The 11,992-nt window shown below is 41.0% G+C and overlaps 1 protein-coding gene across 1 annotated transcript in view; it reads right to left on the bottom strand.

Annotated features, from left to right (window-relative positions):
• Positions 1 to 374: 374 nt before the first annotated feature.
• REXO5 (RNA exonuclease 5) overlaps positions 375 to 11,992 on the bottom strand; it is a 43,429-nt gene continuing 31,811 nt past the window's right edge. Inside the window, exons 14-20 of the mRNA XM_032157071.2 lie at positions 10,514 to 10,618; positions 9,900 to 10,037; positions 6,354 to 6,446; positions 5,536 to 5,752; positions 5,140 to 5,327; positions 4,040 to 4,158; positions 375 to 642 (exon numbers count right to left, since the gene is read on the bottom strand). Coding sequence (XP_032012962.1) covers positions 561 to 642; positions 4,040 to 4,158; positions 5,140 to 5,327; positions 5,536 to 5,752; positions 6,354 to 6,446; positions 9,900 to 10,037; positions 10,514 to 10,618 — 942 coding nt within the window. The 3' untranslated portion in view covers positions 375 to 560. The remainder of the gene's footprint in view (positions 643 to 4,039; positions 4,159 to 5,139; positions 5,328 to 5,535; positions 5,753 to 6,353; positions 6,447 to 9,899; positions 10,038 to 10,513; positions 10,619 to 11,992) is intronic.

The raw sequence follows: 11,992 nt of genomic DNA, 5'->3' as shown, positions 1-11,992 counted from the left end.
GGTGACACTGCAGTCATGTTCTGAAGGGAAGGAGGATTCCTAAATGTGGAATGGAAGGGGTTTCCAGGGCTGGTTAAAAAAACTAAAAGAATCTTCCACTCCACTGCCTGGTGGACTTGCCAGATTTCTCAGTTCAGCTATCATTGTCCTTCAATTTTTTAAGAGTTGTCAATAAGAAAACAGTTTAAATAAATTTGCTTCACAGACATTACAACTTTGACAAATTGCATAATTGGCTGGTTTTCTGAGTAATCACTCCTCTTGGTTTCCTTATCAGTATATACCACGTAATAGGGGTGCTACATGGAATGAGCATCTTGTACTGCACCTATGCACATAAACTCAATGACACAAACAATCTGTGGACACCCCCATACTATGCTTGAACTTTAGGCATTTATTGAAAACTTACACATGCCATACAAACAAACTAAACTCTTAGCTGCTACACCAAGTTTCCATAAAGCTGTCTGCTGGTTGGAGAGGCTACAGCCTGACCACATTCTTTGCCATTGCCTACAAGGGGTAAGAAATGGCACATGGAAACATGGCAGGCCGACTCATGAACACAGGCCTGGGCCAGCGCTTTCTTCTTCCTCTTTTATTCCCATCAGTCCTAAGCCAGAGAGTGAACCATGAGTGCTGCAATAAATGAGAAACAAAGGTATGTTTTTATCCATAAGATTGAATGAATGGTTATAAATGCCTGGTTACAGGAGATATTTTTCCAAGTATGTGTGTGTGCCATGGGGCAAGGGCAGGAAGGTTTATGGAAAGCTGCCTGCTGAAGATGGTTTAATGGAAAAAGCACTGATGAGTCTCAGAGGTCTAGATTCAAATCCTACCTTTACCAATTAAGAGATATGAGGCATATCTATAAAACTATGAAATATTTAAATTACTATCTCACAGGGATTTGGTGAAGACTATCGACAATAGCAAACATACACTGAGCACTTACTACATGCCAAGAATTGTTCTAAGCACTTGTCTCATTTAATCCTCAAAACTGCTCACTGATGTAGGTACAAGTGTTATCCTCATTTAAAAAATAAAAAAGCTCATAGACATTATATGACTTGCTGAAGTCACACAACTGTCAAGTGACAGAACCAGGATATCAATAATAGCAATCTGTATTAGATCCCTTATAAGTTGCTGTTAAAGAGTCTTAGTCTTCGTTCATTCCATACTTTTGCAGCACCTGCTAGGTGCCAGGGGCTGTTTAAAAAAGTTACAAAACATTAACTTATTTAATAATGTTTGTTGTAAAAAACCTGGCGTGGTGCTTGGAATTTAGGAGCCAATCAATACTTGTTAGTTCCCTGCCACCTGGTAATGAATATTCATGGAACTGGGTCAGCGTTGAGGAGCTCTCTGAGGCAAAACAGGTAGAAATGAGCAAAGACAAACACAGAATCTGTCTCCACCTGATGTATGAACTTAAACATTGCAAACACTAGACTTTTGTGTATGGAGAACTAGAGCTTTGAGGGCAGGAGAGTTGCTCTGGAGTCAGACACACCATCAGGGTACAAGTCCTGACTATGCACTTACTAGCTGTGTGACCCTAGGAAAATTGGTTAATCTGAGACTTTTTCTCCACTTGTTAAGTAAAGATTCTAACAACCTCAACCAAAAATGCATATAGAAGCATTAAGGACAGTACCTGGGTTTAATAAATTACCGTTGTTTTCAATATTAATTTAAGAAGCTACCAAAAATGTAAGGATTAAGAGCTGAATCAAGACCCCAGCCTAAGGAAACCTTCTATTGTTTTTGCTATTCCTTTTTTCCCCAACGTTTCCCAAGAGTATCTGCTGCCATCACGGACACAGCTGCACAAACAAGGCCCAGAGAACTCAGTCACACAGCAAGCTTCCACAGCCTGGGGAAATGCATGTTACTGTTGCTGAGTTTGATCAATATGTCTACAGAAATCAGAATGTGACTTTTAAAGGATAGGAGTAGTTCAGGTTTCTTCACCACAGGATTTGCTGCTTCCAGGGGGTGCTTAATTCTCCTGACTTGTCAAACTTAGGATCTTTTCTCAGCCACAACTTAAGTGTTTTTGCTCCCTGACCCCAGCACTTCCTCCTCTGGCTTCACCCTCTGTGGAACATCCAGGAAGAACAATGATTTGGGCTACTCTTGACTTAGTTTACCTAAACAATGGTGGACTGTAATCTAAGTATTCTACGTGAGAACATGAAAACCCAGTCCACCTACCACCATACACTGCCCCTGAGGAGCAAGTCTGTCTGTTCCTCAGAGCCCACATCTTAACCAAAAAGCTTTTACTGGCAATCTGTGATCACTTTTTTTTTCTTGTTGTTTTTTTTTGTTTGTTTTTTTTTGAGACGGAGTCTCGCTGTTGCCCAGGCTGGAATGCAGTGGCGCGATCTCGGCTCACTGCAGGCTCCGCCCCCCAGGGTTCAAGCCATTCTCCTGCCTCAGCCTCCCCCATAGCTGGGACTGCAGGCGCCCGCCACCTCGCCCGGCTAATTTTTTTTGTATTTTTAGTAGAGACGGGGTTTCACCATGTTAGCCAGGATGGTCTCGATCTCCTGACCACGTGATCCGCCCGCCTCGGCCTCCCAAAGTCCTGGGATTACAGGTGTGAGCCACTGTGCCCGGCCTGTGATCACTTTTTACCCTGTTCCTGTTAGCTTACCCACAAGCCTGTTTAAAGTATGTTGGTCTAAGATTTTTTTTTCCCCTCAATGTAAACATGTAATACTTGTTTCTGCTTTTCAGAGAAAGCGGTTCTTTCAAAGGTGCCCAGTAGGTAGACCATCTCCCTAATGGCCCTCAGAGGCATGTTACAAGAACTTTATGCTAGGAAATGAATTTCTTCTGATCCAGCTTCAAGGGGAGAGGTATTCATGCTCTGTCAACTCCTAGAATGTCAGAATCTTTTTTTTTTTTTTTTTGAGATAAGAGTCTTACTCTGTAGCCCAGGCTGAAGTGCAGTGGTGCAATCTCAGCTCACTGCAACCTCTGCTCCCTGGGTTCAAGTGATTCTTGTGCCTCAGCCTCCCAAGTAGTTGGGACCACAGGCACACAACACTAAACCCAGCTGTTTTTTGTGGGTTTTTTTGTTTGTTTGTTTGTTTTTTGTTTGTATTTTTGGTAGAGACAGGGTCTTGTCATGTTGCCTAGTCTGGTCTTCAACTCCTGAGCTCAAGTGATCTGCTCGCCTTGGCCTTCCAAAGTGCTAGGATTATAGGCATGAGCCACTGCGCCTAACCAGATGTCAGAATCTCAAGGGACTTTTTAAAATTAACATAATCCAAGGTTTTCACACTGTTCAAAAAAGCCACCATCTTTCCCTCCCTTCCCCAATATACACTCATTCATTTAGCTGCCCACTCACTCATTCCAAAACTGCCCATCTTTATGCTTTAAGATTTAATATCAGTTTTTCTTTGAAGAAACGGTTTACAGTTAAAAGGGTTTGAAAATCAACTGATTTATTCCAAATCCCTCATGTTACTGAAAGGAAATTGAGACCTACAGTGGGGAAGTAGCTTGGCCACTTGTCAGAGGAGATAGGTGATAAAGCTGGAACTAGACTCAAAGTCCTGCTCCAGTATTCCTCAGGCTTAGAATCAGCAAACCAGGCCCTGTTATCTCTTAACACATAGGTGTCAATGGGGAAAAGGGTACAGAAGGCAGCAACACATTCCTCACATGTAGGGAGGTTATACCTAAGCCTAGGGCTTGTTCTGAGACTTTACTTTTTTTACTCAAGTGGGGTTAGCAGCTACTTCTTACTCCAGAGAGGAGTAAGGACATAAGACCCCTGGTTTTAACTGGGGATAAGTTATCTCCTTGAGGGACCAATAAATGTAGTTATACAAGAGCATATAAATGTGAAATGGGAATACAATGCCTATCTTTTAGAACTGTGAGAATTAAAGAGATGATTCATGTAAGTCCTCACTATGTGCCTAAATATCAGCAAAAGGCTTTTTCTCTAAGAACAGCTGAAATCCAGGGGACAGAGTCTTGAAGGGATACCCTTTCTAGTCCTTACCTCTTGGTTCCTGGCAGCAGGATGAGGCAGAGAGTGCCCGGGCACAAGCTGTTGTAGAGCTTGCCAATCTTCCGGCCCCAGCGCCAGGCTGCTATCTTCGGGTGGTCCAGTTTCAGAGTCTGGGATCAAAGCCATGTGTCAATACTCAGCCAGAACACTCTCTCGTTACCTTTGGAAGGGCTGCAACACTCTTCCTCTGCCTCTAAGGCTATGGGATTCCAGTAAAGGTTCCAGACAAATCCCTTTTCTAACACTGGAGCCCACACTGCAGGTTCTCTGCTGACCCAGCATCCCCAGGCCTCCAAGTTGGCTAAGGACTTCCTCAGGGGAGGAAGCTACTGTCCTTTCCTCCAGATGGGTCTTTCAAGACCCCAAGCTAGGGGAGCCACATTGCTGATGAGGGGTCTAGTCTGGCTTCTGCCATTAAGTCTCTTTGTGACCGTGGGCAAGTGACTTACCAACTCTAGCCCCTACTTTTCATCTGCTAAGTATGAGAGATTAGACTAAGACAGGGTTTCCCAAGCTTCAGCCACTCACCTTCTACCTTCACTCTTCTGCTTGTATATCCCTCTAACATTTTTTCCATAAAGTGAGTTAATTTCTTCCTTAGCCTTGTCTAACTAATACCATCCACAAAATCATAGGCTCAATGTAGTTGTTGTATACTTTAACAAGTATTAGCAAAACAAGTCCATTCAGATGTCTTAGATATAATAAAAAGACAGACAAGTCCATAATCATAAAAGTGAAAACAAAAAAGAAAAGAGCATCTATGACAACCACAATTTATCTTGTGTATGTACCACACTTTGGGAGACCCTAGACTAGATCACTGAATAATTATCCAGCTTTCTGACTTCCTGCCTTGGTCTCTCAAAGTCCCTTGGAGATCTGGAAGACTAAAAAACTAAGTTTAGCAGGTATGGAGGGGGCAAAAGTATGAGATATCTGGGAGAAAAGGAGATGTGGCCAGGACTGGAGGAAGCCAGAAAGTGAAATAAGACTGAGGGCCAGGGTAGAAAAAAAAAAAGATTAAAGGATTAAGTGTCACTGAGCAGGACTCTCCTGACATCTTCTCCAAGACACCTTCACTCACTCACCTGCAAGGCCTCCTGTTCAAAGTGGGGAGGTACAACATGAAGCCCTGGGAGCCTTCTTGATTCAGGTGGTAAGCCTCTGAGCCAGGCATGGAGGTGCCTGGGGGTTAGGGCATGCCTGCCTTTCAGCTTCCAGTCCTTGCCTGTGAGAATGTTGAGGGCCTGCTGGGCACTGCCAAAACTTTTGAATTCTGAAAGCAAGAACCCCCACCTTATGTCATTAAGGGCCAAGAAAGTTGATCACCATCCAAGCTGCCTGGCCAGGGTCATAGGAGAAGGACAGAATCAGGAACTGTTGCCATGGTCCAGCCCAGGAGGTGAATCTTCCTTTCTCTGACCTCATGTTATCACCATCCCCAGTTTCCTTCCCCAAAGCTACATTCGGTAGCATAGACTTACTCAGGAAACAGTATTTTTTCTGCTTTCCACTTTTAAGATCTTTAGGCAAGATCACAGCTTCCAGGCCAAGAAAGAGGCGAGGCTCCTGCAACAGCTGTTCTTTGAAGGCTTCACTCACTCCAGACAGATATATAGAGCCTTGGTTTTCAGAATCTCCTTCCAGCTCATTCACGAGGGTGTCACAATCAAGCGTGAGCTCGGTCACAGGCCTCTGCACCTAACCAAGGAAAGTTGGTGTTAGTGGTAGAAAATCAATTTAATCCTCAGGCCTGTTGGATACTAGCAAGTTGTTGCCATTACTAATAACTTCATTTTTCAGTTTCTTAAAATTTTTCGTTTCTTTCCTTTTCTGTAAAAGGAAACTAAAGATAACGGCCTTACAGAATTATGTTAGAGACTTAATTGATAAATACATATTTTCATGTAAACATATTCTCTTCAGTTTCCTGCTTCCACCTTTAATGAAATTCTGTTTATTTGCACAAGAAACTTCAAAATACCATCATTTGATCTCCCTGAAAGGTGAAGAAAAGGGTAACCACAAAGAACCAACCAGAATAAGCCATAGGGGACTTAAGTAGTAATAAAGAATGCAAGGAAGACCCAAATCTAGCCCAGGATGATTTCTGACACAAATGAAAGCCGTTATGTCTTCAGTCACTGCCAGTAGGAGAATGTCAGACTTGGCTGAAGACTTTCCATAACGAAGTCTTGTGCCTGGGCCTCTTGAGGGTGTTTCCTATATGTCCTGGGGCACTATAAATACAGGCTGTGGTAGGCCAGACCCAAGCAAAGGGGGCTTTCTCTTGTCAACCTACCTTGATGCAGATACCATCTACCAGAATACCATCCAAGGACTCTATGGCCAGCTGGGCAGCTTCTAGAACTTCATACTGTATACAGAGATGAGGCTGCAGAAAGACCAAGATTTCTTCATCATTGCTTTCCAGCTGAAACTGCTAAAGAAGGGGTTGGGGAAAGGATTCAAACTACAGTGGCCAAAGCCACCAGAGTGGATGCCTTTACTGTGCTGGGCTACACAGGTATTGATTGTAAACTGTCAACTTTAAATGGGATCATCAAAGTTCAGAAACTAGCTTTCAGACAACAAATAACCTTTGTCATTTAAAATGGAACTACCCAACAGGCTTTTCATAATATTTATTATGCATCACTAAAGTCTTCACTGCAAGACATGGGCAGAGATTCCCACTTGTCTTTTAGCTTAACTTTATAAGCTTGGGAAGGATAAGTTCTTCCACTGGATAGGCTACATCTTCAAATGGTCTGCTTTTCTGTTTGGTAACTCAGAGTAACTAAATCTTTGTGATTATCTGAGCCATAGCATCAATATGGAGATAAAAGCCTTCCCATAGAAAAGTTTCATGACACTGGATTTGGCAATGGTTTCTTGAATATGACATCAAAGACAGGCAACAAAATTAAAAATAGACAAATTAGACTTCATAAAAATTAAAACCTTTTTGTATATCAAAGGACACTAACAGCAGTGTCAAAAAGCAATCCACAGAATGGAGAAATAGTTGCAATCACATATCTAATAAAAGATTAATATCCAGAATGTACAGAGAAATCCTACAATTCAACAATAAAAAAGCCAAACAACCTGATTTAAAAATGGGCAAACATTGCAGAGTAGCTGGAACTGAAAAAAAAAAATAAGACAGAAAAAGGGCAAACAAGTGAATAGACATTGCTGTAAAAGATGTACAAATTGCCTGCGACACTCAACATCACTAATCATTAGGGAAACGCAAATCAAACCCAAATGAGATACCATTTCACATCCATTAGGATGGCTATTATTAAATAAAATAGAAAACAAGTGTCAGTGAAGATGTAGATAAGTTGGAACCTTTGTTCTTTGCTGGTAGGAATGTAAAATGGTATAGCCACTGTGGAAAACAGTATAATGGTTCCTCAAAAAATTAAACATAGAATTACTATTTGATCCATCAATTCCACTTCTGGGTATATGCCCAGAAGAACTGAAAGCAGGGACTTGAACAGAGATGTGTACAACCATGTTCAGAGCAACATTATTCATCATAGTCAAAGGTAGAAACAACCCAGGGTCAGGCACAGTGGCTCACGCCTGTAATCCAAGAACTTTGGGAGGCCAAGGTGGGTGAATCTCGAGTCCAGGAGTTCAAGATCAGCCTGGGCAACACAGAGAGACCCTGTCTTACAAAAAATTAGCCGGGCGTGGTGGTGCACGCCTGTGGTCCCAGCAGGAGGCCGAGGTGGGAGGATTGCTTGAGCCCAGGAGGTTGAGGCTGTAGTGAGCTGTGATCACGCCACTGAACTCCAGCCTGGGTGAGCAAGACCCTATGTCAAAAAAAAAAAAAAAGGGTAGAAACAACCCAAATGTCCATCAACAAACGGATAACCAAAATGTGGTATATACATGAAATGGAATATTATTTTGCCTTGAAAATGAAATTCTAATACATGCTACAACATGAATGAACCTTGAAGACATGCTAAATGAAATAAACCAGACACAAAAGGACAAATATTGTATGATTCCACTTATGTGAGGTACACAGAGTAGTCAAATTCATAAAGACAGAAAGTAAAACAACGATTACCAGGGGCTGGGGGAAGGGGTAATAGGAAATTATTGCTTAACAGGAAATTTCAGTTTGTGATGATGAAAAAGTTCTGGAGATGGATGGTGATGATAGCTGCACAATATCAATGTACTGAATGCCACTTAAAAATGGTTAAAAAGGTACATTTTATTTTATATGTATTTTACCTGCCACCCCCCCAACCAAAAAAAGGGGCCAAGAAAAAGACTTAGGAAGATGTTATAGTCCCTTGCTATACACTTCTCATCCCTCAATTCATCTTCTCAGGGACAATCTTTGTATTTGTATTTTTAGTCATAGAAAAGCCATTAATAAAAGATTTGAAGCTGGGTGCAGTGGCTCATGCCTGTAATCCCAGCACTTTGGGAGGTGGATCACTTGAGGTCAGGAGTTCGCGACCAGCCTGGCCAATATGGTGAAACCCAGTCTCTACTAAAAATACAAAAATTAGCCAGGCGTGGGGGTGCACACCTATAGTCCCAACTACTTGGGAGGCTGAAGCATGAGAAATCATTTGAACGGGGGAGGCAGAGGCTGTGGTGAGCCAAGATGGCACCACTGCACTGCAGCCTGGGCCTCTGTCTCAAAAATAAAAATAAAATAAAAATTAAATTAAAAAATTTGGAGACAGCACATTTTAAAACATCTAGGATCCTGCACTTAGATCACTTTAGAAGTGTTTTTACTTCACTTTCATACATTGTAATACACCAGTTTAATAGTTACCTAGTTCCGAATTCTAAAGGAACAATATATTTACAGTGAAGTCTTCCCCTAATCCCATTAGCTAGCTGCCTAATTCTTCCCCTTGGAGGCCTCCATTGTTACCTTTACTGTATATCATTCTACAAACATCCTATATTACATTGTTTCCATTTTTCTTTTCATGATTTCTTCCATGTCTCTATATGCTTATGATGTTATTGCTTCACATATAAACTTTATCTATTGATATGGTATTGTTATGACTGTGAAGATGGAGACATAACTTGTGAAGTCCTTTTGAACTATATAAATTTTTAAAACCATATGCAAGTATTATTTTTGTTAAAGTAAAACTAATCTCTTTAAAGGGCTTTTATGTAAATACAAACCTACAATACCAAAAACTTACCCTAAGAGATAAGAGATAACAATAACAACAAAAGCCCTCCCATAATCTTCCTCCTCTATCTTAACCAAGCAAGCCATGAGCCTACTCTGTAATGTAAAAAAAGAAGTAACTTTCTAAGATATGAAAGTTACTTCTCTTTTTGAAAGAGTATTTTATCATTTAAAGCTAAGGTACAATCATAAGGACCACAGGTTATATTCAACCAGCAGACATATTTTTTCGTATGGCCTGATTTTGAGAAATGGGAGCCAACATATGAAAACTGACAGATTTCTCAATTCTTGTTTTTAAATTGTTTGTGGCAATGTGGTCCCACTATATAGCCCAGGCTGGTCTTGAACTCCTGGGCTCAAGCAATCCTCCATCCTCAAACTCCCAAAGTGCTGGGATTACAGATATAGGCCACTGCGCCCAGCCAGATTTCTCAATTCTTTAAACACACACAATGAAAGATCTCACAATACTGGGTATACATTCTTGTGGGTCAACAACTGCTCTCATTAGTGTATGTCTCGCACTCCAGTTGGTAGCAATCAAGCTTACTTCACGAATATTTGCTATCTGCATGACCCAAGCAGTCACCTGAATGTCTAACACTAATCTAGAAAATTGAAATCTGAATTTTCCGGTCTTACCTGACGGGTTTCAAGAACAAAAGTCATTGACTGGACTGGGCCAAAGCTCTTAAACAGCCTCTTCAGAGCCCTGAGATTGCAATTTTTGCTAAATGGCCCAGCATAGACAGTTGATATCTCTGTCCACTTGATCCTCATCTGTAGGAAAAACAACAGAATATAGTATGGGAATGAATATGGAAAGAGAACTGAAATCATGAGTCAATGCATGGGATTATTCATCAAAGATTTTTTTGATATAAACACTTGCCAAATGTCCAAGGATGATCACTGAAGTATTATTTGTAATAGCAAAAATGTATAAAGCACAAATGTTGTTAATAAGTATATCATATAGCAGAATACTATGTAGCCTTTAAAAACAAGGGAAATAAGATATGTAGTGATACAGAAAGATGTATGAGATATACTGTTAAATGAAAAAATAAAGTTGCAAAACAGTATGCATACTCTGATTCCCATTTTTATAAAAATATTTTTAAATGTTAATATGCAGATAGTAAAAATCTAGAGAAAAACACAACAAATTAAATAAAGCATGTATTACTTTCCTTAATGATGAGAGGTTATAATAAGTCACTAAATAAATCATTCAGCAGAACCCATTCACTTACCCTTTTGTTCATCTCCTCAGTGAGGACAGGTGAAAAGGCCTTAAAAGAGAACTGAACAATGCTGAAGGGAAACAGGGGGGTTTCCACTCTGGCCTGCTCGAGAACCTGTAGAGAACAGCACAGCCTGGATAAGGTAGGAACCTCATACTCTATTGTGGCTCCTGGATATGAGCCACAATAATATAAACAGTAGTTGTCTTTTTACGCATACTGAAAGGTAATATGGGGCTGACTTCCAGGTCTGGAGGAAAATGGTGAAACCACACAGCTTCCCCAAAGAACCACAGAATCAATAAAAAGAATAAAAATAAAATACATATGAGCCATACCTTCAGCATTACTAAGAGACAAGGGCTATTACAAAAATTTTCAAATGACCTGTAATTAAATAAATAAGTGTAACTCCCACTATTGTAAATTGCTGCAAGCCTGTGAGTAGGGAAAGCAAGGGAGAGGAGGCTTAATAGATTTGGTTAAAAAAAAAAAAAAATCAAGGGGAATGGAAGAATTAGATGAAGCACAAAAAAAACCCAAAATAAAAACTCCAATTAAATGCCAAATAAGGAACATGGGTCATGATTTTGACATTTCTCAGCACTTGACTACAAGCAAGAGGCTTGGCAGCCTCAGAGAAGCCATGCTTCTGGAGAAGAATCAGATATATAGAGAAAAGGTGGTACTCCTTGGAGACACTGCTGTGAAGAATGCCAACCCTTCTGAACAATATTATAAATTCCTCCCTTCCCACAACACCACACCATCATTGTGGAAATGGAGAACTAGGAAGCTTCACTTCAGCCTCTTACTCTCACAGAGACAATGAGTTAACAACAATATATGAACCAGAACACCTTTGAGAGAACTGTAGAGACTGGATGAGAAGCTATATAGCACCTAGACCAGCATGAAACCAAGAAGGGTTTCCAGTAAATGGGAAAGGAAAATTTGTGATGTTTTGTGGTCCCATCTACACCTCTCCTTATCTGACATAATATGGCTTCTCCCATACCACAGATCCTCTCTTGGGATGGAAAAAAAGAGAGGGGACCATGTGTCCAATGTTCTGGGTAGTGTGGGGGCTATCTGAGGGACTATTTTCTGTCTTGCGTGACTCGGAAGGCTTACAGGACTGAAGAAGGCCTTGTTTGGAAGCCACTGAAAACAGATATGATCACCATGGCATGTTAGAGCTGCAGTAAGAAACCAGGGGAAGACAGAGATTATGGGCTCTGAAAAGAAGTAGGGACAAGGGGCTCAGGGAACAACTAAAGGCACATGCATAACCCCAGAGAAGACAAATCTCCAGAACAGGTTTGGGAGGTCATGAAATCTCTAACTAGACTGACTGGTGAAGGTCTTCCCCTGCACGAAGCAGTCTGTAAAGACAACAATTGGGTATTTATTCAAATGCCCAAGCCTCAACAATACCAACAACAATAAGTCACAAGGCATACAAAGAAACGTAGCCCAAGTTTCACT

Source organism: Hylobates moloch, unplaced genomic scaffold (genome assembly GCF_009828535.3).
Source record: "Hylobates moloch isolate HMO894 unplaced genomic scaffold, HMol_V3 SCAFFOLD_6, whole genome shotgun sequence".
NCBI lineage: Eukaryota > Metazoa > Chordata > Mammalia > Primates > Hylobatidae > Hylobates > Hylobates moloch.
The sequence above is the reverse complement of the archived record's forward strand: the minus strand, read 5'-3'. Positions and strand labels throughout refer to the sequence as shown.